Source organism: Prionailurus bengalensis, chromosome C1 (genome assembly GCF_016509475.1).
Source record: "Prionailurus bengalensis isolate Pbe53 chromosome C1, Fcat_Pben_1.1_paternal_pri, whole genome shotgun sequence".
NCBI lineage: Eukaryota > Metazoa > Chordata > Mammalia > Carnivora > Felidae > Prionailurus > Prionailurus bengalensis.
The window spans coordinates 105,026,460-105,053,347 of NC_057345.1; the positions used below are offsets into that span (position 1 = coordinate 105,026,460).

Consider the following 26,888-nt stretch of genomic DNA (forward strand, 5'->3'; position numbering starts at 1 on the left):
AGGAGAGAAGGCTGGGGGGAGGGGCCCAAGACTCAGCCACGATTTATAAATTCATCACTGAGTCAATGAGCCAAAGTCAGCCAACAAAGAGTCCTGTGTTGCCCAAGGAATGGGGCTGTCTTAGCATCCCCACTGCGCCCAGCTATTGGCAGGGAGCAGTGCATGGGAGGTGTGGCCTCAGAGACCATTTTAAAGCCTAGCAACGGGGGCCCTTGGTCAATTAAGCTCCATGTATTAAGAAGGTCTGCAAGGCAAATTCTCATGGCCAAACCCTGAAGTAAGACCTCACAAAAGCATTAGTGATTGACAAATATGTGGGATAGAAAAAAGAATAATGGTAAAACTGTTGTGTCTCCTTCTAACCGGAAGGTTTCATTAATATGAAAGCTACTGTCACTCCAATTTCTTTTGCTCAACCTCCACTTTGAGCTCCATGTGGCAATAAGGAAGAAGTGGACCCAAGAGCCACAGATGTGATCACCTCTGTGCCCTGGGCTGACCTCGTGAGAAAAGCCATCTTGTCAACAGCATCTTGATTAAAATGATCCTTTTTCTGATAAGTATGGCTTGGTTTCTTGCTCACACCTTGATGGTAGGTGAGTGTGCCCAATAGTAACTAAGACAAAGGGCTGGCTCACACTGCAGTAGAGAAAGAGAGAAGACGGGAGAGGGGAAGACCTAACCAAACATCCCTCCATTAAAACAAAACAGAAGCTAACCACATAAGGAGATTGGGTTGCTGAGGGCAATGTCCACATCCTTGTGAAGACAGGGGAGATTGGATTGAGAAGGAACGCTGAGAGGATAAGGTCTGAGAAATCCCTCCCGAGAAAGTAAAGATTTAGTCCACAGTGATTGGAGAAGGCAAAAAACTGATGCATATCAAGTGGAACAGTAATGCATGTAAAAGCATTTTGCAATTTTAAAACACTGCCAAACACAAGAGATCTCAAGTATGAGATGCATTGCCATTATTAATTTGGTGATTTTTCTGTAGACTATCACAATGCTTTCAACCACCAGATGAGACAGATTTTATTATTAGGGTGTTAGGAGATGAAGAATTTGAGACTGGCTTAAATACCTGAGAGCCCACATTGTTTGCCTCAAGCAAAACACAAAATAATAGTGGCAATCCAGACCCTACCACAGATGGTGGAGACAATCAGCTATAAGTAATACAGTGAAGACCCATGAAATCTGATTTGAATCTTTGGGGCCAGATGTTTTTAAGATGTCAGGATTTGTTATTTTTTTAAGGAAAGTAATACAGAGTACAGTCTTTATATTCTATAACCCCTCCAGTGAGGACTGGGATTGTATCCTATGATCAGGTATACTGGAGTCTCTAAATGTAGGTACCATTTGTCTTGCCCTAGTCATTTGCAGCTCATGAAATGAGGGCCACTTTATTTGGAGGCTTTATCTGAAAGGACAATCTTCCTGGAAATGCAAGCTCTTCTGTCACTTCTCTTTCCGGTTCTATAAAAACTACTGTCACTCCTTTTGTTCTACCTTCAGTCTGAGCTTTTGAAGCTGGGATTGAGAGGATCTGAGAGCCTTCTCAGAATTCCTCGGAGTGCTCTGATGAGCCCAGATTGGGAAGGGGATAAAGAAGAGGAGAATTTGGCTTCTTAGCACTTGGGAACTGTCAGCAAGAAGGTGAGCCCAGTCACCGCCCACACTGACATTAAGATCTAAGGCAAAGCTGGGGCACCTGGGTGGCTATTTATTAAGTGTCGGACCCATCTGCTCAGGGCATGGTCTCGTGGTTCGTGGGTTCAAGCTCTGTGTGGGGCTTTGCACTGACAGAATGGAGCCTGCTTGGGATTCTTTCTCTCCCTCTCTCTTTGCCCCTCCCCTACTCGCTCTTGCTCTCTCAAAATAAATAAACTTAAAAAAAAAAGATCTAAGGAAAAGGTGGAGGGAGGATCACTATTGGTATCTGAGGTGGAGCTGCTCACTAGGGACATATAATGGCCCCTAGTCACCCTGCACTTATCTGGGTTCAGTGAAATAAGAGTGAAAGCTGAGTTCCAGGAAACTGAATTTAGTATGCAGGCATCAGGGGATGTGCCAGGTACGTTTGTAGGAGATTGGTGAGGTTGCAGGGAGCTGCTGAAGTAGTGCGGGTGCCCTTGTGATAAACTCCTGATAAAGGTAGTATCCTTGGGGTGCCTGGCTGGCTCAGTTGGTTAAGCCTCTGACTCTTGATTTTGGCTCAGGTCATGTGAATAATCAAATGTTAAATTTAGTTCATGAGATCGAGCCCCATATCAGGCTCTGCACTGACAGTGCGGAGCCTGCTTGGGATCCTCTCTCTTCCTCTCTCTGCACCCCATCCTATGCTCTCTCTCTCAAAAATAAACAAGCATTAAAGAATAATAAAATCAAGTTAGGCCATGACCATTGTAGAGCACATGGGCCTAATTTTTCTCCCTGGCTCAGCTCTCTGAGGCCAATTCTTCTGACTTGCTAATTTAGTCACGTGGCTTACCTTGGTGAACCCATTTGTGTTATCAGTGACCATCTTTTCTATGTGCTCACATACCATCGAGTTAATATCATTTTGTTCCTGGTTTGCAAAAGATCAAAACAAAACTCACTCTTCTATAGATATTAAAATATATTATTTCCATCATTCTGAAAATTTGACAATTGCTATTTTCCAGGCTTGAGGCAACTCTTGTGATCTTCATGACTTTGAATGACTCCATCGTTCTCTTGGAGTTCACCTGGGTCTGGCAAATGGTCTCCATTAACACTTTCAAATTTTGTCCTACTACCTTTTGATGTGTGATAGTTTTTCTGTTCTTTCTAAGCACGTGATGGGGTCAAGGAGTCCCACAGTCCCACCCTCAATAGCTCTAACACTCCCTGAGCCTTTGTAGTCTAGTTGTCTGAAACAGAAATAGCTAAGAGAGGTCACGGCAGACACAGTGGGAAAAGAGGTGTGGAAGGGCCCGCACTACCTTGCTCACCGCCCCCCGCTGGGGTCCCATCCGGGCCCTGCAGCTGTGCCAGCACCACACTGGCCCCCAGCTCCCACCGGCAGCGCTCAAGGTCTCAGCCCGCCTGTGTGGAAGTGGGGAAGGATCTCTGGCCACCACCAAACAGGGTGCTGTGGTACTTGGGGCAGACGGAGCACATCCTGCACTGTGGGCTCCAGAAGGATGACCACACAGGTACCAGCATGCTGCTGGTGCTGGGTATGCAGGTGCACTCCAGGCCATGGGATGAATTTCCTCTGCTGACAATCAAACCTGTATCCTAGAAGGGTGTTTTGGACGAGTTGCTGTGGTTTATCAAGGGATCCACAAACGCTTGGGAACTGTCTTCCAAGGGAGTGAAAATTTGGGACTCAAATGGGTCCTGAGACCTCTTGGACAGCTGGTATTCTGCAACAGAGAAGAAGGGGACTTAGGCCCAGTTTATAACTTTCAGTGGAAAATACAAAGATAAGAATTCAGATTATTCTGGTCAAGGAGTAGACCAACTGCAAAAGGTGATTGACACAATCAAAACCAACTATAATGACAGAAGAATCATCCTGTGTGGGTGGAATCCAAAAGATCTTCCTTTAATGGCTCTTCTCTGCCATTCTCTTTGCCAGTTCTACCTGGAAAATGGTGAGCTGTCCTGTCAGCTGTACCGGAGCTCAGGAGACATGGGCCTGGTTGTGCCCTCCAGTGTCACCAGCTATGCCCTGCTCACCTACAGGATGGTACACATCACAGGCCTGAAGCCCAATGACTTCATACATACTTTGGGAGATGCACATATTTACCTGAGTCATGTTGAGCTGCTGAAAATGCAGCTTCAGTGAGAACCAGGGCCTTTCCCGAAGCTTAAGATCCTTTGAAAAGTTGAGACAATTGATGACTTCAAGGTTAAAGACTTTCAGATTGAGGGGTACAATCCTCACCTTACTATAAAAATGGAAATGGCTATAGCACAAAAACAGACACTCAGATCAATGGAACAAAATAGAGAACCCAGAAATGGACCCACAAACAGCCAATTAATCTTTGACAAAGCAGGAAAGAATATCCAATGGAATAAAGACAGTCTCTTCAGCAAATGGTGCTGGGAAAACTGGACAGCGACATGCAGAAGAATGAACCTGGACCCCTTTTTTATACCATACACAAAAATAAACTCAAGATGGATGAAAGACCTAAACATAAGACAGGAAGCCATCAAAATCCTAGAGGAGAAAGCAGGCAAACACCTCTTTGACCTTGGCTGCAGCAACTTCTTACTCAACACACCTCCAGAGGCAAGGGAAACAAAAGCAAAAATGAACTAGTGGGACCTCATCAAAATAAAAATCTTCTGCACAGCAATGTAAACAATCAGCAAAACTAAAAGGCAACTGACAGAATGGGATAAGATATCTGCAAATGACATACCAGATAAAGGATTTACTATCCAAAGAACTATCAGATGCAACACCCAAAAACCAAATAATCCAGTGAAGAAACGGGCAAAAGACATGAATAGACACGTCTCCAAAGAAGACATCCAGATGGCCAACCAACACATGAAAAAATGCTCAACATCACTCATCATCAGGGAAATACAAATCAAAACCATAATGAGATACCACCTCACACCTATCAGCACGGCTAACATTAACAACTCAGGCAACAACAGATGTTGGTGAGGATGCAGAGAAAGAGGATCTCTTTCGCACTGCTGGTGGGAATGCAAACTGGTGCAGCCACTCTGTAAAACAGTATGGAGGTTCCTCAAAAAGCTAAAAATAGAACTACTCTACAACCCAGCAATTGCACTACTAGGCATTTATCCAAGGGATACAGGTGTTGTTTCAGAGGGGCACATGCACATGCACCCCAATGTTCATAGCAGCACTATTGACAATAGCCAAAGTATGGAAAGAGCCCAAATGTCCATCGATGGATGAATGGACAAAAAAGATGTGGTACATATACACAATGGAGTGTGTATCCAATCAAAAAGAATGAAATTTTGCCATTTGCAACTATGTGGATGGAGCTAGAGGGTATTATGCTAAGTGAAATTAGTCAGAGAAAGACAAATATGACTTCACTCATATGAGGACTTTAAGAGACAAAACAGATGAACATAAGGGAAGGGAAGCAAAAATAATATAAAAACAGGGAGGGAGACAAAACATAAAAGACTCTTAAATATAGAGAACAAACAGAGGGTTACTGGAGGGGTTGTGGGAGGGGGGAGAGGCTAAATGGGTAAGGGGCACTAAGGAATCTACTCCTGAAATCATTGTTGCACTATATGCTAACTTGGATGTAAATTTAAAAAATAAAGTAAAAAAAAAAAAAAAAAAAGGAAATGGTTAAAGTGCTTTAATTTTTTTTTTTTCAACATTTATTTATTTTTGGGACAGAGAGAGACAGAGCATGAACGGGGGAGGGGCAGAGAGAGAGGGAGACACAGAATCGGAAACAGGCTCCAGGCTCTGAGCCATCAGCCCAGAGCCCGACGCGGGGCTCGAACTCATGGACCGCGAGATCGTGACCTGGCTGAAGTCGGACACTTAACCGACTGCGCCACCCAGGCGCCCCTAATTTTTTTTTTTTAATGTTTATTTTTGAGAGAGAGAACGTGAGCATGGGAGAGGCATTGGGGGGGGGGGGTGCGGACAGAGGATCCGAAGTGATGTGGGGCTTGAACTCACCAACCCATGAGATCATGACCTGAGCTGAAGTCAGACGCTCAACCAACTGAGCCACCCACATGCCCCTACAGTGCTTTTCAGGGAGGTGTTTGAAGGATATTCAGTCTTTGGGGGTTGGACTGAATGCCCAGGTAAAAGCTCGTTTGCCCTAAAGAAAGAAGGAACGAGGTAAAAAATCTATTGGTGATCAGTGATTATTATTAACTTTTAAGGATGTTGCCATTGGCAAACATAATCTTGCCAGTTCTCTTAGGAACAAAAGGCCTTGAGTTTGGTTAACTCCCCAAAGATGTATGAAAATGCTGAGACTGGGAATAAAGTCAGGAGAGTGAAATTTATATACATGAAAAATGTATACATGCATTTCAATCCCACATTTTTATGAAGGTCAGTGAATTTCAAGAATTACATATAAGCTATTCCCCTAAATTTGAGCAAGCTGAACAATACTAGCAGTCCTAGTAATGTACAGTTGTAGTTATAAACATTTAAAGTTATGTTTGTTTTATATATTGTCATAATAAAGAAGTGCTCTGCAAAAAAATTAAGTAACTAATAGCGAAATCTCATTTTTTCTTTAACCTTTTCTATGAACTTCTGGCCATTATGGGTTGTATTCTTTCCTCACAAATTTTACTCTTTATAGGAATTCAATAAATATATGTAAACAATAATTTTTAAATAAGAATTTATTAATTTGATCCATTCATTTAAAGGTGATGTCGATGCCTCCAAGTTCACACCCAAGAATGCTGTTGATAGGGCTGGGTAAGTTCTGGAGAACCTTCTTCCGGACCCTCCAGACATCACGTCACAAGGTGTCCTGAGCAGAGCAGCAAGAGTGACTCTGAGCGCATGTGTGAGGGGTGGCTGGGGAGACCTCTGGAGCTGACTGGGCACTGCCTACGGAAGGAGAGACAGAGCTGCAATGACATCAGGAAGCGCTCAGGGAACTCTCTACACTGACTGCTCCAAACAGAAACTGACATCCCTTTCCTTCCTTATTCACACTCAGCTGGAAGTGGAAAGGGAGGGAGGGAGACACCAAGCTGGTATCCAGTTTGCAGCCAGTGACTCCCTGGTTATTGCACAGAGCAAGGGACAAATACATGAAATGTGAATTTCCCAGAGCTAGTGACTCCTAGAGTTTAGAGTCCAGGAATGTGTAGACAGGCCCTTATAAGAAGCAGCCTTATCCAAATTGAAAATAACTTACAATTTTGGCCCGTGTGGGGCTGGGCAATTTTTTTACTCTCCAGCCTCTTCTGCTTGCTTCTGCAACTAGGTACTGCTGTGGAAAGGTGGAACATGAAAGTGACCAAGTTTGGGGTTTGCCCTCTGTCAGCCCGAAGGCTCCAGTTTGCTTTCCCAAAGGCCCTTTTCTAGTTGCAGAGCTGAGGCACAGACTCTGGGTTCTACCCATGGAAGCCAGAGGTGGATACTGTCACAGGGAGTAAAAAAACAAAAAACAACAAAAAAGTCATACATCTGGGAAACAGATGCTCTCAAAGATGTACTTTCCTGTATACACCAAAGTTACAGGCTCAGCCATGCAGAAAACCTGGGGGCTGCCTGAACTGGGAAACGGTTGTGATGTGGCTGAGTCACACCACACTGGACCAAACACTCATGCACAGTGGCTGCAGTTGCGGGACGGACTTGCCCACCACTCAGCTGCCGCTGTGAGGTTGTAGGGGCCCTGGTCGCCATTCTTCTGAGCTTGGCAAGGGAGAAGGGATGTGGAAGTACCAGTCTCCAAGTGAGAGCATCATGTGGAAAGCACAGGAACATGGGCCATTTGCATATGGGAAGTGGCAGGTGGTACCCAGAACCTGTGGTGGTGGCGTGAAGGTGGGATGTGGTCCACCCTCAGCTGACGTGGGCATCATGGCAAGTCTTGGTTCCACCACTTGCCAGTCAGGCCAGAAGCCAGGTGTGGCACCAGGATGTACAGGGAGTCACAAGAATGGGCATCATGTCAGACAGTGCTGGGCGTGAGACACAGCCCTGCCTCGGGCAAGACAGTGTCTTCATTTATAGAGTAGGGACAATGGCGCCTGCCCTGCTTCCCTCTCTGGTGGACTGTGAGGAAGACTAGGGTACAGCACACTGATGTGCTTTTTAACTGCAAACCTAAATGCCCTTGTGAGACTCTAGATGTGGACGGAACCAGTTTTGGCCTTTCCTACTTTTTCCTCGGTCGGCACTGCTGAGCACGTGTCCCAGCCTCTGCTGCAGGCGGTCGTTGATGTAGACGGACTCCTCCAGGCGCTGGCGCAGGTTCTGGATCTCAACAAGGTTCTTTTCCAGTAGGTCAGCCCCTGTTGCATCCCACCAAGACATGGGAGAGGTAGGAGGTGAGGAAGGCCACTTGCTCACAGGCAGCTATGGAGCCTGCCCAGGACTTCTCTGCAAGATCCCTGCCCATCCCTGTACTCCTGTCAACTTCCTTCTCTCACCTGGGCACCAGGAAGCACCAGGCAGCTTTGTTTAAAGAGCTCCTGGGCTTTCAAACACAAGATGGCCCTCTGGAAGGAAACTCCACAGGGCCTTCTCCCAGATGAAGGCTGAGTACATCTGAGGGAGATGGATCCTGGGCTGGAAAACAAGGGTGGAAACTGCTACAGGTCTCCAGGCAGGACTGGCCAGTTGGTCTACCTCCTTTGGTCACAGTCCAGAGGCCTCCTCTCTACCTCATACCTATCCTACCTGATGATCCCTGACTGAAAACCTTTACCACCCATCCACTAATAGAAAGGCTAGAGTAAATGCATATGAAATTAAATCAGGCAATGAATAATAAGGGATGCTGAGTATTTTCCTTTAACCACTTTTGGTGAAGAGTGACAAGGAAGGGCCTGGGGAGGTATCAGGACCTGAAGGAGGAATAGGAGAGAAAGGAGCACCTCTGAAGAAGTCAGAGGATGCACAAAGGGAAGGAAAAAGAGGCCAAGAATAGGCTTCATCCACTAGGACATCTTGCTTAGGGTCAGGTTTTTCTGAGAATTTCAAATGTCTTATTGTTACACTGAGCTCCTTCAAGCCATTCTTCTCCATGGGCGCACCCTGGGTCACTGGTGCCAGGATACCTGGCTCTAAACTACTAGCAAAATTTGAGAGGCAAGACTGACTCAGTAATTGCATACAAAGGGCATGTGTGTATAACTGTAGAAATAGTCTCCCATCCTACAATAAATAGCTCTTGACCAAAGGAAGATCTTCCCCAGGGTAGCTTGAGCTAGGAACTCCAAGAACAGTCTACATGTAGGCCGCAGAAGATTGTAGCACAGGGCAAAGGGAGCATATGAATACGAGGCAACTCATCCTGTCTGTAGAGCACCTCAGAATGCCCCTGACTTCCTGGGTTCTCCTGCTCAGCGTGAATCTCTGGGTAAGGGGAATGGGAGACGCACTTAGAAAGGACCAGCACTGGGCTGGAATCTTGTTCTCTGGCTGAGCCACAGGATACTGTCCCTTCATCTCACCCACTTCTGTGAGCCAGGATCTAACAGGGGAATAAGAATCCTTGGGCCCAGGAAGAATGTGTTCGCCCCCATCCATAGGCTCCATTGTCACCATATACTCTTTTGTGTTTACCAGAAGGCTTGGAGTTGGGCCGGTACAATGAGGAGAAGGAGGAGAGGCACCCAGACGCGTTCATTTTCTGAGGCCTCGTCTCATCCCATGGGCCACTGCTGCCATGGTACCCAGGTTCTGGTGTCCCACTCAGTTGTGTGGTGCCACTCAGAGGATAGGAGGGCTGGGTGGATCTGGCATCTGAATGGTCGCTGAGCAATGATGCTGAATCAGCAGGAGTGGCTGCGCTGACATCTGTCCAGAAAGGAATGTGAGGAAGAAATGGATGGGAAGTCAGAAATAAAGCGTTTTAAAAATAATTATACTGGGTTGAATAGTGTCCTCCAAAGTCATGTCCATACCTGGAACCACAGAATGTGACTGTATCCGAAAATGGAGTTGCCGCAGATGAAATGATTTAGGACAAGATGATATTGGATTAGCATGGACCTACATTCAATATGACTGATGTCCTTACACGGACAGGAGAGGAGACACGGATAGAGTCACACGGGGGGAGAAAACCACACGACAAGGGAGTCAGGAAGCAGACACCAGAGAGATGTTTCTACAAGCCAAGGGAAGCTCCCAGCAACCACCAGAAACTAGGAAGAAGTAAGGAAAATGGAGCATGGCCCTGCTGACACCTTGATTTCAGACTTCTAGCCTTTAGAACATGGGCAAAACAAATGTCTGTTGTTTTAAAACACGCAGTTTGTGATACTTTGTTATAGCAGCCTTAGAAAACTAATACAGTAATCCATGGAATTCAGACCAGAGCAGATGTGAGAGACACCCCAAGCACAGGCAGTCATTTCTCTAACATCAGCCATAGCAACATTTTTCATGATAAGGAAGGGAAACAAAAGCAAGATTAAACTATTGGGACTACCCCAAAATTTAAAGCTTTTGTGTAGTGAAGGAAACCATCAACAAAACAAAAAGACAACATACTGAATGAGAATGTTTTGCAAGTGATGTATCCGATAAGAGGTTATTAATATCCAAAATATATAAAAAACTTACATAACTCAACCCCCAAACCCCCCAAGCAATCCAATAAAAAATGGACAGACAACATGAATAGACATTTTCCCAAAGACATACAGATGGCCAATAGACCCATGAAAAGATGCTCAACATCATTCATTATCAGGGAAATGCAAATCAAAACCACAATGAGGTACCACCTCACACTCATCAGAATGGTTAAAACAAAAAACATAAGAAATAAGTGTTGGCGAGTGAGGATGTGGAGAAAAAGGAACTCTTGTGCACTGTTCATGGGAATGCAAGCTGGTGTAACCACTGTGGAAAAGAGTATGGAGGTTCCTCAAAAAATTAAAAGTAGAACTACCAATATGATCCCATAATTTCACTACCTGGTATTTACACTAAGAAAACAAAAACACTAACTTGAAAAGATACATGCACCCCTATGTTTACTGCTGCATTATTTACAACAGCCAAATTATGGAAGCAGCCCAAGTGTCCACCCATGAGCGGGGGAAGGGGTAGAGAGAGAAAGAGAGACACAGAATCTGAAGCAGGCTCCAGGCTCTGTTAGCACAGAGCCTGATGCAGGGCTCAAACCCACGAACCCTGAGATCTTGACCTGAGCTGAAGTCAGACAGTTAACCAACTGAGCTACCCAGGTGCCTTGAAGATGTGGTATTTATATATAATGGGATATTACTCAGCCTTTTGTTGCAAAGTCTTGCCATTGCAACAACATGGATGGAGTTACAGGATATAATGCTAAGTGAAAGAAGTCAGTCAGAGCAGACAAATATCATATAATTTCACTCATATGTGAAATTTAAGAAACAAAACAAATGAACAAAAAAGAGAAATAAACAAAAAGCAGACTCTTAAATATAGAGAGGAGGTGGGTGAAGGATGGTGGCATAGATGAGATTAAGAGTAAATTACCATGATTGGCACTGAGAAATGTATTGAATTCTTGAATCACTATATTGTACACTTGAAACTCATATAACGCTGTATGCTAACTATACTTGAATTTAAAAAAAGGAAAAACAAAGAAGTGGTGGTTAGATGTACTATCTGAGGGTCACAATATATGCACAGGAAAAGTACAGGGGCCACTCTCCTGCCTCTCTCTATGGAGGCACTTCAGAAATGTCTCCTTCTGTAGCAGAAATCACTGCAGATCTTACAAATCACAAGGTTAAGGAGATGAGCATTTTGCTAGTCTGTGAACAGGTAATATATTCACTGGAAAGTCTATGCCCTTGCCAGTGACACAGTGGCTAATCCTTTCTGAGACTGTTCTCGATTGGGGGTTGTTGGAGGAGGAAGAGAAAGGGAAAATGGCCTCCGGTTATGGCCGTTGTGCAGAGAACTGAGACAGGGTGACGCTCCTGGTGGCTCCCACTCCTCCTGCCTCCTCCTCTGGATGCCTACTGAGGCTGAGGGGGTCTCTCAGGAAGGCAAGTGGTGATTTGGATCTCACCCAGAATGGCTCACAAGACTGTAAAAATAATTCTTAAATATAGCTTAAATTGTCTGGCAAGTTTATCCTCTAAGCAGATAGGAGTGAAGTCCTTGTTTTCCAACCAAGTCAAGTTCCTCTAAGGAACTATGCACTTGAATCAATATCCAGTAGGTCTTCTCCTTCCATTATGTATGGTCTTACATAAAACCAGTTATAATTAGCCTCACTGTGAAAAAAAAGCGTAAGGTAGCCTACCATTAAGTCTTTAACACAATGCCCAACAATGTAGGAACTCAATCAAAAGGTGATTCCCAACCCCTTTCTTCTCTTTGTTTAATGTAAACTAAATTTATTGTTTCTTTTTTCTTTTTCTTTTCCCACCCCCTTTCAAACCTCCTTTATCCCCTCCCTAGAAAACCAGCTGACACTCAACCACGGCCACAGGAGTCCCAGGTCCATCGGTGACAGTGATCAGCATTTCACGTCCCAGTCTCCCCTCGCCACATGCACAGAAAACATGCCCTATGCTGTACGCAGAAAGCAACAGGGAGCAGCCTCTAGTGAGAAGGGTTTCACCTCACCGGGAAGCTGCCCCACCAGTCACACTGCTTGTTAACTGTTCTACAAAGTTTGGTCCAAAAAACAGAGGAGGAGCAGTGATAAGCCAATGCCCTTCTGAGAGGATAATGACTTCAGATGGAACAAAGAAGGGTTTCAATCTCCCTCAGAGAAGAAGGTAGCAGAAAATAGGGGTGATGCAATGCAATGAGGCCACTTGAGATGTGGCCTTCCCTACCAGTTGTGGCGGGAATTGTCGGTGAGGGGGAAGGTGTGTTTGCCCTTCTGCTGTCTCCCAGGGTGGCCCTGAGTTCGGGTCAAGTGACTCTGGGCAACTGAATTCAAGGATGTAGGTAAAACTCCCCTGGGCCCCTTGGAAGATGTCACATACACATCAAGGACAGCTCATTCATTCATAAATCCGTGGACGAAAGTGCAATGTCCATAGGGACTTGTCTCATCTGCAGAGGCTACACCATTGTCAGAAAGAGTGGAGTGGGGAAAACACCGGCTCCAGAAACCCAGCAAAAGATATGTGCGAAGAGGTGACGCCCTCCCTGCTTGGTCCCTGACTGCTCTGGCTGCTGTGTGGTGGACGGTCTGAGCTGTTGAGTCAGGCTCACGGTGAATGCCATCCCAAGCTGGCCACTCTTCAGTAAGTGTCCTGACTTCACTGAGCCTCAGTGTCCTCAGCCTTGTAAAACTGGGACACCACCAACTACTTGAGGGGATGGTTATGCTGATTAAATTAAAGGCAAGATGCGTAGTTAGTAATGTAAGCACACCAGATGTTCAATAAATGTGAATTTCCTTTCTTTCCTTGGTTGCTATAATCCCGGGGGAAACATTATGCTGCTCTGATCCTCAGGGTAAAATGAGAAACAGGAATAGTATCAGGTCAAATCCCAATATGGCTCATTCATTGCTTAAAACAGTCAATTCAGGAAAAAAAAATCAGACTAAGGTTGGTTTCTTAGTATTATTTACACCAGAATTTGATTGATACAGTTCCCTAAAAACAGAAATGCTTTTCTCAGGAGGAAAATTAAAGAGAAAGCTGAGCAGGAGAAAATGAAGGTTTGATTTTAAATGTATGCTGCTCCTCCTCCGCACCGAGGCGACCCAAGTGCCCTCCTTGGGGAATTCTGGGGAGAGGCAAGTTGGCGATGGGTTCAGCCTGAACCTGAGACACGTCCCAGATACTGAGGGTTCAGAGGACATTACAGCTGAATTATTAGAATGATGGATGGGATCTATAAATCCACAAATAATAAAGAATGTTTAGTAATAAACAGAAAATAAGAACTGTGACTGTTTACCCCAGAGATTCCAAGATCAGAGACCCAATATTAGTGATGTTCATGCCCATGGCCTGAAACATGATATGATGGGATTGCAGTGATAAGGGAGCATTTGCCCCTTTCCCTTCCCAACTCATGACCCCTCCCCTCAAGTCCAAGACCGTGTATGTGTCAGAGGAGGTCTAGTGGCTGATGACGTGTGGGGTTAGGAATGGAGAAGAGCTGCCTGACACCCTTGGGGCCTGTGCTTGGCACCGAGTCCCAGACCTGTGCCCCACCAGGTACATCACAGGGGATCTGTAGGGCCTGGCTGCAAAGATACCTACTCTTGGTGTAGACAAAGGAGCAAGCACCTAGCAACAGGATGCTGTCTGGGTACTCACTGGCCACAGCCACTGCAGGGTGTACTTCTTGCTCTTCATGAAGCAGGGAGGTGCTGCTGGAGGAGTGATGGGCAGCAGACTGGACATGGCTGCTGGACTGGATCTGGGGCAGAGTCTGGGGCTGGGCCTGCTGTTTGGTCTTTAGAGCTTCTGGCACTTTACCCTTTGCATGCATCTCCCTTAAGATACTGGCGGGGTAAGAAAGACAGAGGGAAAATAAAGGTCACCTGAATGACATAGCTATAGCAATCTGGCAGCCCATGGGAGAAGCCCCAGAAGTCAAGGAGACTGTTCCTTCAGAGGAGAAGGCAAACCATTTGTTTGGGGGTGGAGAGTGGGGGACAGGGGAGGACAACAGTTGCCCAGTGCCTTGGCCACAAACATCCTGAGGAAGAGAGAAGACCCATTAGGCCCCTTAAATAATACTCATGGTTCCTTCATAAGACAACCAGAGGTTCACACTCTGTGAACACGATGTGTTCAGTAGTATTTGCAGTGGCCTGTTTAAAACTGCTTCCCAAGGCAATGCGGCTTCCTAGGTGTCTTGTACTTTCTAGACTTCCTTCCCTAAGTATGGTCATGGAGTATAAATCTCTTTTTTTGCAAGAAAAACTTGTAGTTATTTATCATGTGCCAGTACCTCTTGGGTCACCCTTAAAGAAACCAGATATAATCTCACTCTGGTCTTTACTTTTTTTTTTTTTAATATCTTTTTTTAAAATTAATTAATTATTTTTTTTTCTCTTAACGTTTATTTATTTCTGAGACAGGGAGAGACAGAGCATGAACAGGGGAGGGTCAGAGAGAGAGGGAGACACAGAATCTAAAACAGGCTCCAGGCTCTGAGCTGTCAGCACAGAGCTCGACATGGGGCTCGAACTCACGGACCGCGAGATCATGACCTGAGCCAAAGTCGGATGCTCAACCGACTGAGCCACCCAGGCGCCCCTCACTCTGGTCTTTAAAGATCTGAGAGAAATCAGAGCTGATCCCCGGGGGTACAGGAGACTCCTAAGGTTGCTAAATTGGTATTGCTAAATTGCTGTATTGCTAAATTGGTGATTGAATATGAGAATGGGACCAAAATAACAATAAATTAAAAAAAAAAAAGAAACGAGACCACTTCATCACCAAGGAGACATAATCATAATCAGCCATCTGTTTTTTTATGGGATGTGAGAGCTCCTGCTTATAAATCCTTCACCAGATTATGTTTCACAGCCCCTGAGAACCTAGAGTTACCTGAGGGTCCGCAGCATGTGTCCTGTTTGATTCTTCTCACTTATGCAGTCATCTGAAAACCAGATTCAAAAAGGACCAGTCATAATTTAAGCAGGTCTTATTTCCCAGATTACAGACAAACTCTGAATTTTCTCTGGGATGAGACGTGACTATTTGATGCTCCAGTTCAAGATACTCTGAATCTTCTCAGGAGACATTGGCTCGAGACTTTGGAGAACTTGTCTGGTGGGCTTTCCTGAGCCCACCACAAAGGCCATTATCTTTACTTGCTCTGCCCTGGATCAGAGTCAAAAGCTAAATGTCTCTTTTCCTACAGGTCTTGAGCTACTTGTCTGGTGGCTCTGGACCACTCCAACCAGAGTCTCCCAGTTCTGCCACAGAGCTGGTTCCCAGTCCTGCCTCTGTGTGCTCGGCCACAGTTTTCACGCAGAACCTACTCCTATCTCTGTAGAGGTGACAGACATCCCTGTCCCACCTCTGCATCTGCCACCAGGAGCCCACACAGTGGCCTCAAGCCTATGCGTCCTTGGTGCTCCAGGGACTATTCTATGAAAAAGGCACCTGAACTAATGTTCCCACAACCAGGTACCAGTCTATACAGTGTCTAAACTATGCCCAAATCAGCATGGTTGTTTGATCATGTTTTTGAAGTGCACTGATTAATATTGCTGATCTGATCCCTGGGACAATCACGCTGGTATTATTTGACCTAACTTTTTTTGTGAGGAAACAGAAATCAAGAGAAATATGAACGTGTCCGGAGCTGGCAATGAACACATACAGGCTAGAGCCAGGGTCTTCAGATCCTGGTTTGGGGCTCTGTTCACAGCACCCAGCTGCCCCTGTTCTACCTCCCTTTCTGCCAGTTAGTTTCAGATAAATGCTATCACCTGCCAGAGATGCCTTTTGCCCGAGTGGCCATATCCCATGAGAGATGGCAGGGCTGTGGCCCTCATCTGGGCATCCTCAATCCGGTGTGCTTCTCCTCAGTGCTCCTCACCAGCCAGTCCTGACTCCACCATGCTTCCAAGGTGGTGACTACAGAGCAGGACATCAGATTGAAAAGTCACTTGTCGATGGATATGGGCTGGTCTGAGCCTTGGTCCTTGGGAGGGACTGAAAGTCTTCCTGAGCCCTGGGGCCGGCTTACCTGTGCTGAATTTGCTGGCAAGGCTCTCTGCCAGCTGGCTCCCCTTGGCCAGCTGCTCACGGAAGCGCTGCTCCATGCAGTGGTCAATTTTATTGCTGCTGAGGAGCTCCTCAAAGGTTTTCACTGTGTTCCTGACATGTTGAATGAGAAGGGAAGAGAAAGTTCTCCCCACTCTCATCTTCTGCCGCAGGTGGGTCAACTCTCGAGCCTGATCCTGGATCAAGGAATGGCATTTCCTAAAGAGGGGAAGAAACAGTAAGTGAGGAAAGAGGTGACTGACAGGTTGTGGTACTTCAGCAGAAGACACTTAGAGAATTTCACCCCCAAAACCCCTACACTGAATTAGCACGTGTTTAGGGACCTGAATGTGGCAAAGGGAATGAAGAAAGGAAAACAAAGCCTTCTTCTGTTTGAAAGCCTCCTTCTAAAAGTGTCTTTCCCCAGGCCTGTACTTCTGAAAATGGAATCAGCTTTTCTTCCCTAGTTCTGCTTTAAAATCTGTTCCCAATCCATCTCTTCAGTTTAATAAACCATTTCAGTACAGTAAAAAAAAGTCAGGCTTTAATTGGAAAGTCGAAAGGAAAACCATCATGTGAGAAGAGACCACTTGTTCTCTCACCAGGATGGACCTATCTATGTTTTTCCTATAAATAGCTAAGGCTCCATTGCTAGCACATCTTCAAGCTCCTTTAGTCTACCCACTGTATTCTACCATGTCTGTATGCTCTGGTGTAACTAATTAGTGCAGTGTTTTGCTTGTAGGGTTCAAAAGAGTGATCTGAAAAATGATCTCCAAGAAATGATCTGAACCAATTTAGTATCCCATAATATCCTGCCCAACACGACTACTATTTGTCATAGAGGAGAGTAGAAGAGGAGGTTTTAGTTCATCTTGTTCCTAAGGGAGGCAACACAGCTGGATGGATGAAGCAGGAAGCAGCAGGCCTAGACTGTAGCCTCAGTATGCTCTATGCTCCCACTGCAAACTTGGAAAGTCACTTTACTACTTTGTGCCTCGGTTTCATCATCTGCAAATGAGGGCAAAAGGACTATTTCGCCTTTTTAGAAATATGGTCAGGATTGACTTTAAGTTAATTTTCATTTATTTTGAGAGAGATAGCAAGCAGGGAAGGACAGAGAGAAAGGGAGACAGAATCCCAAGCAGGCTCCACACCATCAGCGCACAGCCCACTGTGAGGCTCAAACTAACAGTGAGATCATGATCCGAGCTGAAATCAAGAGTCGGATGTTTAACTGACTGAGTCACCAAGGCGCCCCAAACTTTATTTTAAATGTTGGGATGAGGACAGCAATCCCAGTAAAGCATTTAACTTATCAAAGACATATTATCATTACTTTGGTAATGGTGAGTTTATCAGACCAACCTGACGTCCCCTCGGTTTCCGCAGGTGTGCCAGAGCAGAATCAATGGCTTCTGATTTCACCAGTTTCTCTTGGAGACCTTGGCAGTGTAATCTGTATTGTGCTAATAGGGAGCATGGGTGCTAGTTATTTCCTGAGGAGGTGAAATTTTCCTGAAGCCCAGAGTCACTGGTTTAGTACATTAATCCAGGCACTGGAAAGAGCCAGGATGGCGATCAGGACAGGTCACCCCCAGGAAGCATCAAACTCTATTTGAACCTTCTAAATGATGCTATACTTTATTCACATTTCTGACCAACATTTCTCACATCATTAGGCAGATGCTGGTTCCTAGACTAAGAGCTCTTTCAGAGCCTGGAGTATTTTGGTCATCTTATGGACACAGCCGAACACAAAGGAGGCTCTCAGTAAACATTTTTCCAATTCTGGAAAAGAGAAGTTCTTACAAACCTCCACTCATCTCTCACTGTGTTTCTGTCCTAAATGTCCTTTCAGGGATCGTATGCATTTTCCACTGATGCAAAAAACCCTTGCCCCTAAGAAAGATCCTGTCCTCACTTGGGGAGCTCTGTGAAATATCAATGCCCTCAGACTTGCAGAATATTGTCAGTCCTGGGTCCCTAACCTTTCCTAGTTAGCTTCTCTACTCTATGAACTAAGATTAATGCTCAAGAACCTCTTCTTTGGAAAACAAACGTGAGGAAGCCTTTACTGAAATTAAATGGGCATTACCGAATCTTCCTTCATTGGGACTTCCTCACTACACTAAACCTTTTACGTTGTTTGTTCAAGAATGTAACAATCAGTTTTGGGAGCCCTTACTCAAGAAATGAAGGAAAAAATAGGCCTATAGCCTATTATAGCTTACAATTGCATCCAAAGGCCAGGGCATACCCAAATTGTTTAAAGGGCGTAGCTGCATCTGCTAAAATTATGGAATTCTCCTTGAAACTTGTTCAGGAAATGAAATAAATCTATAGGTTCCTCATGCTGTAGAAAGTTTGCCAAACACTGAGCATACATACCATTTCTCAGCTAGTAGACAACATCTTGTGAGATCCTCCTCCTGTCTCCTGAGTGTTCTTTCCTGCGTCTCCTCAAATCTTGCTACCTTCCTACCCTTATCAAACAAAGGAAAGACTCATAACTGTTGAATTGGTCTCCTCAAATCAAACTCCTAGATTAGATTTACAAGAAACCCTATTGGCCTGTCTGGATTTAGTACTCTATGCCAAAAACTCTGAAGGAAAATATCAGGACAAATATGCTGTCACTACGCAACATGAATTACTAGAAAGAGGAGCCCTTCCTTTATTTAATTCAGCCGTACCTGCAGAGTTGTTTGGCTCTCACTGGAGCCTGTGAATTGACAAACGAAAAAACTGCAAATATTTACACAAATAGCAGGTATATCTTCAGAGTAGTTCATCACTGTGGTATGCTCTGGAAACAAAAACTTTTTTTTTCCCTCCCAAGTAGTCTCTACACCCAGTGTGGGGGTCACACTCACAACCCTGAGATCAAGAGTCACGTGTTCCACCGACTGAGCCAGACAGGTGTCCCCCAAAACAAATGGCTGACTTTCATGCTAAGGTTCCTACTCAAGAGATTCCTAAGGTACCAGAACTTTAAATAAACGCCATAAAATGGCCAAGGGACAGATACTAAACCTTTTGGTAAAGCCATTCTCCTGAATTTCCATAACCTATACTCCACTGTAGATCCACATCAGATTACTTAAGACAACTGTGTAATAGACAAAAAATGGTATCTGATGCTGAAAACCAAAAGTGGCACCAAGAAGGATACAGATTTATCATAAAAAGAGGATTTGGGGAGGGTACACATGGCTGGCTGGTGCCTCCTGAATCCCTCCATCACCACTCTTGCAAGTGCTTCATGTGACTACCCACCATGGAATTGACCAAATGTCTTGAATTCTGAAAAAATATTAGTGGGGTGATTGTTCTAAATTCGCACGATGGGTTTATATTCAATGATTAACCTGTCAATCATATAACCTGGGAGAAACCATTTAACCTAATTCCAGGGGTTGCTCCCCCACTGTCTGGACCATTTGAACATTTTCATTTGATACTTTTTCAAAATTCTCCTTCTGTGGGCTATCACTATGTACTTGTAATGGTATATCTATTTTGATCACCACAGTCGCAAGGAAATTATTAGAAAATCCTTTTCCACTGTGGGGAATCTCAGATGAAATTTCAAGTGATAAAGGACTCAGTTTTTACCTGGATAGGTTATAAAACAACTAAACAAGGTTATTCAAACGTTATGACACTATCATTGTCTCTATCACCCTCAGTCTTTAGGGAAGGTTCAATGTACCAATGATATCCTAAGAGTAAAACTGGTAAAATTGACTGAAACCACAGGAACACCTTAGCCTAAAGTGTTACCCTTAGGCCTTATGACAGTGAGATCAACACCTTTTGGGAAACATAAATTAACACCTTATGAATCCATGCCTTTAATGATAAAGCCCCATGCACATCTTGCCCTTGTAAATTCTAATATGACTTTAAAGTACTGATACAATATTCAAAAACTTATATTCAACAGGTCAAGGAGGTTTTTAGAGACCTTCTGTGCCTGGTGAAAAATTTATACTTCATACACTGGAACCTGGAGACTGGGTATTCTGAAACAGATATAAATGAAAAACAACACTTGAACCTCTATGAAAAGGGCTCTACCAGGTTCTGTTTTTTCATACACTAGTTAAATTACTGGGTATTAAACCTTGGGTCCATGTCTCTCAATCCAAGAGAATCCCCCCCCCCCCCCCCCCGCCTCAACTCTTGGACTTGTCAACCTACGGCTAACTTAACATTAAGGATTTCCAGGAAAAAAAAATTTCCCTTGAAGCAGACAAGGCAAAGAACACAGAACAAGATTCTGTTAGATCCCCTATCTTTTTCCAGGACTCATTTTTATAACAATTACTGTGATATTACTGCTTTACAAATTAATACAGAACATTCACACCCATGTTCCTTTTCCTGTTAGGGATTTTCTCTACCCACTAAGGCCTACCATTCAATGCATACCTTCCTTTACTAATCAAAATGATTGTTGGTTATGTAGATACTTAAATGCTCAGGAAGACTCTCAGTGTTAGAACCAACTCCTATACATGCTTGGATGACCGGAAAATGGCTTTACAAAAAGGTTTGGTATCCATGCCTTGGCCATTCAATTAATACTTACAGCCAGTTAATCTGGTACTGGGAGGAACTTTGGAAGCCAAAGGATGGCCCATAATCATTGCAAACTTCATTGTTGGCAATCTGTCTATGCACAGCAAGCCTTCATGGTACTGGACGTAATTTAGGGCATGTTCTAGACTCACTCTATAATCACACACTTTGGCTTGACTCAGACAATGGAGATTAGACTTCCATATACAACAGTACAGATTTTAAAATAGATAATGACCGTGATATTTTTGTCATGCTATTAGGAAAATTACTGAATCCAAACCTAGCTTATTCTGCAAAACAAGCGAAAATTACCTTGGGCCACTTCTTGCACATGCCTCTGAAAATCACAGATGAAATTCAAGCTGTTCCCCCAAATTGGCATGAGGTGGTCACTTTTAACCAATCCTCAATCATTAGGAAAACTCTAATGATGTAACCAATCATTGGAAATAATAAATAACCTATGCATTCTCACTATATAAGGTGTCTTATAACAATATACCTTTGAGCCTCATTCCACTGTTGGTTTGAGAGCTCCCAGTGGCAAACTACTTTTATGTGCACAATAAACTCTAACTAATATTTTAGTGATCTAGTGGTTTCAATCTTGCTATTTCTAGATTTTTGACATTCAACTCCCTCTAACTTTCTCATTTATATCAACTTTGGCTACCCAAGTCCCCTCATCACCTCTCATTACTCTTTTTCTAACCAAGAAGATGCTCCTCCCATCTGTTCTTTCAGCTCTGAGACCTCAGGATATAATATTGACATAGTGTTCTCTTGCAAAAAACACACACGTGGGGAGGCCTGGGTGGCTCAGTTGGTTAAGCATCTGACTCTTGGTTTTGGCTCAGGTCATGATCTCACAGTTCATGAGTTCAAGCCCGCATCAGGCTCTGCGCTGACAGCATGGAGCTTGCTTGGGATTCTCTCTCTCCCTCTCTTTATGCCCCTCCTCTCTCTCTCTTTCTCAAAATAAATAAATAAGCTTAAAAAAAAAAACCACACACACACATGTGCACACACACATACCCAGATACAGACGTGCACAAGGGGCTAAGACTTGGTCCTGATTGCAATTACTAAGTTAATAAACCCTTTAAAAAAATTTTTTTTTTCAATGTTTATTTATTTTTGGGACAGAGAGAGACAGAGCATGAATGGGGGAGGGGCAGAGAGAGAGGGAGACACAGAATCGGAAACAGGCTCCAGGCTCCGAGCCATCAGCCCAGAGCCTGACGCGGGGCTCAAATTCCCGGACCGCGAGATCGTGACCTGGATGAAGTCGGACGCTTAACCGACTGCGCCACCCAGGCCCCCCAATAAACCCTTTAACATCCCAGTTCAAGATGTGGACAACACTAGTGCAGGAAAAGGCCTCATCTTATTTTATAGATGAAGACATTGAGACTCACAAAGTGTAAGAAATGTACCTGATATATGTTGATAATATCTCAGTAAAGTTGGAGTGGGGAGAAATACACCTGAGCTTCCATCATTAGTTGGTGGAAGGATCATTATTACAAATTTTGGTTCCAAACTCTCACTCTAGTGTTCTTTATCAGTACCATGCATCCTCTTGCTCTGAGTTTTAGGGGTCTCTGAGATAAACAAGGCTATTCCACTTTTAAGGCAAGGCCTTTTTTCTGGAATACACTTATTATTCTGGATTCTATAGGTTTATTATTTATTCCCATCCAGTTTCTCAATAATAAATAATACTTATTACAATGACAATTAAAATTTATTTAGGTAATTTAAAAAAAATATGGTTATTCGAAAAGATCAGTAAACTCAATGAGGCTCTAGGCAGGCTAGAGAAAAGGAAAAAGAGAGAGAAGATCACAAATTACTAATACCAGAAATAAAGGAGAGGATCACTCTAGAGCTGATGCACACTGAAAGGATAATTAAGAAATGCTATGAACAACTCTATGGCCACAAATTTGATAACCTAGATGAAATGGTCCAATTCCTTGAAAAGCACAATCTGCCAAAGTTCACACAAGAATAATAAACAATATGAATAGACCTATGTATATGAGACACATTGAATCAATAATTAATAACCTTCCAAAACAGAAAGCACTGGGCCCAGATGAGCTCACAGTGAATTCTACCAAACATGTAAGGAAACAATTATACCAATTCTCTACAGGCTTTCTATAGGAGATAGAACCAGAGGAGATATTTTCTAACTCATTGTATGAGGTTAACATTACCCTATTATCAAAACCAGACAATGACATTATAAGAAAAAAAAAAAACACCTTACAGAACAATATCTCTCATGAACACCGGTACAAAAATCTCCAGCAAAACATTAGTAAATTGAATACAGCAATGTATTTGATGAATTATGTAACACACCAAGTGAGATGTATTCCAGATGGAGAGCTGACTTCAACATCTGAAAATCAATTGCTGTAATTCAGGCTAATGAAGAAAAATCATATGATCATATTAATAGATGCAGAAAAAACATTTGACAAAATACAACACCCATTCATGATGAAATGAGAAAAAAAAATTTTGGCAAACTAAGAATAGAAGGAACAATTTCCTCAGCTCGATAAAGAATATTTACAAAAAACAAACAGCCAGCATCATACTTAGTGGTAAGAAAGTAGAAGCTTTTCCACTCGGATCAGAAATAAGGTTAGGGGTCCCCTCTCACCACTCCTTTTAAACATCATATTGGATAATGCAATGAAACAAACAAAAGCAAATAAAAGGTTTACAGATTGGAAAGGAAGAAATAAAACTGTCTTTGTTTGCAAGTGACACAATTGTTGATGTAGAAAATCTGAAAGGATTGACAAAAAAAACCTCTTGGAACTAGAAAGTGATTAAAGTCAGGTTGCAGAATACAAGGTTAATATACAAAAATCAGTTGCTTTCCTATATACCAGCAATTAACAAGTAGAGTTTGAAATTGAAAACACAATACCATTTACCTTAGCACCCCCAAATGACATACTTTTGTAAAACTCTAACAGAATATGTACAAGATCTATCTATATAAGGAAAATAACAAAGCTCTGATAAAAGGAAATCAAACAAGCACTAAATGAATGTAAAGATATTCCATGTGTATGGATAAGAAGACTCAACATTGTCAAGATGTCAGTTCTTCCCAACTTCATCCAAAGATTCAAATCAAAATCCCAGCAAGTTATTCTGTGGCTATTGACAAACCAATTCTAAGATTTACATGGAGAGGCAAAAGAAGCAGAACACCCAACATAATATTGAAGAACAAAGTCAGAGGACTGACACCACGACTGCAAGACTTATGATCAAGGTACAAGTAATCCAGAAAGTGTGACATTGGTGAAAGAATAAACAAATCAGTGGAACAAAACATCCCAGAAACAGACCCACAAAAATACAGTTGACTGATCTTTGACAAAGGAACAAAGGCAGAACAATGAAGAAAAGATAGTCCTTCAACAAATGGTGCTAGACAATTGGACACCTACATGCAAAAAATTGAACCTAGACAGGACTTTACATTCTTTACAAAAATTAGCTCAAAATACATATAGGTCTAAATGTAAAACACAAAATATAAACCTCCTAGAAGATAACAAAGCAGAAAGTCTAACTGATCTTGAGTTTGGTGATGACTCTTTAAACACAAATATCAAAAGGCACAATCCATAAAATAAATAATTAATAATCTGGACTTGATTATAATTTAAAACTTTCACTCTGCAAAATGCATGGTCAAGAGAATAAGAAGACAAATCACAGACATGGATAAAATATTTGCAAACGACCTATCTGATAAAGGACTGTTGTCAAAATTATACAAAGAACTCCCCAAACTCAACAACAAGAAAATGAACAATCCAATCAAATAATGGGCAAAAGACCCAAACAGACATCAAAGAAGATATACAGATGGCAAATAAGTAAAAGAAAAATCCTCAGCATCTTATGTCATTATGGAATTGCAAATTAAAATAACAATGAGACACTACTACATGTTAGAATGGTAAAAATCTCGAGCATTGGTAACACCAAATACTAGTGAGGATGTGGAGCAGCAGATCCTCTCACTCACTGGTGACTGAGTATGCTACAGCCACTTTGGAAGATGGTTTTGTGGTTTCTTACAAAACTAAACATACCATTACCATATGATCTAGAAACTGTATCCTCACTATTTACTCAAATGAGTTGAAAACTTATGTCCACATAAAAATCTGCACACAATGCTTATAGCAGCTTTATTCATAATTGCCAAAACTTGGAAGCAACCAAGATATTTATCTTTTAGTAGGTGAATTTATAAATAAACTGGCACATCCAGAAAAAAATGTAGTATTATTAACACTAATGAGAAAGGAGCAATCAAACTATGAAAAGACATGAAGGAACCAAAATTTGTATATTATTAAATGAAAGAAGCCAATCTGAAAAAGCTACATGGTGTATGCTTGCAACTCTATGACATTCTGGAAAAGGCAAAACTATGGAAACAGTAAAAAGATCAGTGGCTGCCAGGGATTAGGAAGGAGGAAGGAATGAATAGGCAGAGCACAGAGTATTTTTAGGGCAATAAACAGTCATTCTATATGTTTCTATAATGGTGAATACACATCATTATACTTTTGTCAAAACCCGAAGAATGTACACCACCAAGAATGAACCCTAATGTAAACTACTATGACTCTCAGTGATAATGATGTGTCGATGTAGGTTCATGGATTGTAACAAATATACTACTTTGGTGCAGGATGTTGATAGTGGGGGTGGAGGCTATGCATGTGCAGGGACGGGGTATATATGGAAATTCTTTGTACTTTCCACTCAGTTTTGCTCTGAACTTAAAACTGCTCTAAAAATAAAGACTTTATGAAAATAATCATGAGAATATGATTTTTTAAATGTATTTCACAAAGTAGGTATAGGCTTTGTGAATTAAGAGTCCAAGATTTTAATATTATTTCTGCAAAAAAGGCTATTGTGCAACTTTGATCAAGCAACCATATCTTTGGGCCTGAATGTTCTCAGGTCTGAAATGAGGAAATGAGACTAAGTGACTCTAAGGTTATTTTAGCTCTAACATTCTTCTCTGGGTCAGGGAAATTTAAGTGGTACATATTGACAGTACCCAATGGAGCATGAAGCTGAATTTTATCACCTTTAAATCTGTGCTCCAACCACTAAGCAAGTTAGTTATGATGTAGTATGTCAGTAACTGGTGTTCACAGGTAAATGTATAATGCATTAACTCCATATCATTTTAATGCCTTTGAAAAGCTATAAACATACAGCCATTAAAAACGCTGACAAGTCAAGCCAACCAGCCATTATTTGACAATTTTGTAAGCTTATTTTAAGAATTGAACTTATCGGGGCGCCTGGGTGGCTTAGTCGGTTAAGCGGCCGACTTCGGCTCAGGTCATGATCTCATGGTCAGTGAATTCAAGCCCCGTGTCGGGCTCTGTGCTGACAGCTTGGAGCCTGGAGCCTGTTTCAGATTCTGTGTCTCCCTCTCGCTGACCCTCCCCTGTTCATGCTCTGTCTCTCTCTGTCTCAAAAATAAATAAAACGTTAAAAAAAATAAAAAAAAAAAAAGAATTGAACTTATCAAAATTGCCAGACCAGAAACCAGGGACAATCTGATTGTCCTGAAATCTCCTGACAGAACAGGAGATTCTTAGGTGTCCCTGTCAATGCAGAAAAGAGACGCTACTCACATGACTGGAAGAATTCCATGAAATCCCAAACATCCTTGAAGGTGATATATTTGGTGAATACATGCATTGTTATTTAGAATAAAACCAAATTTCTCTGAATAATATAAAGTAATTGATACTAAAAGCCATATAGGCTTTTCTGTAAAGACTTTTCAGGAAGGTCTTAAGAGACAGCCCTATAATTAAGCTACAGAGTCTGGATGCAGACCTGAAAGC

At 42.8% G+C, this 26,888-nt stretch overlaps 1 protein-coding gene and 1 pseudogene across 7 annotated transcripts in view; one reads left to right on the plus strand and one right to left on the minus strand.

The window, feature by feature from the left end:
* Window positions 1-2,071: 2,071 nt before the first annotated feature.
* On the plus strand, window positions 2,072-6,455 carry LOC122479451 (annotated as a pseudogene).
* The window catches only part of LOC122481081 (myomegalin), a 49,355-nt gene continuing 28,821 nt past the window's right edge, over window positions 6,355-26,888 (minus strand). For 2 of the 7 annotated variants that reach the window (XM_043576081.1, XM_043576082.1), the window contains exons 3-10: window positions 18,760-18,849; window positions 16,352-16,587; window positions 15,202-15,253; window positions 13,960-14,147; window positions 9,281-9,514; window positions 7,873-8,004; window positions 6,900-6,974; window positions 6,355-6,586 (exon numbers count right to left, since the gene is read on the minus strand). In XM_043576081.1, the coding sequence (XP_043432016.1) occupies window positions 6,495-6,586; window positions 6,900-6,974; window positions 7,873-8,004; window positions 9,281-9,514; window positions 13,960-14,147; window positions 15,202-15,253; window positions 16,352-16,587; window positions 18,760-18,849 (1,099 nt within the window). In that variant the 3' untranslated portion in view covers window positions 6,355-6,494. Of the gene's footprint in view, window positions 6,587-6,899; window positions 7,125-7,872; window positions 8,005-9,280; window positions 9,515-13,959; window positions 14,148-15,201; window positions 15,254-16,351; window positions 16,588-18,759; window positions 18,850-26,888 lie in introns of those variants that run through there. The other 5 variants (XM_043576083.1, XM_043576085.1, XM_043576087.1 and 2 more) reach the window with 5 other exon arrangements.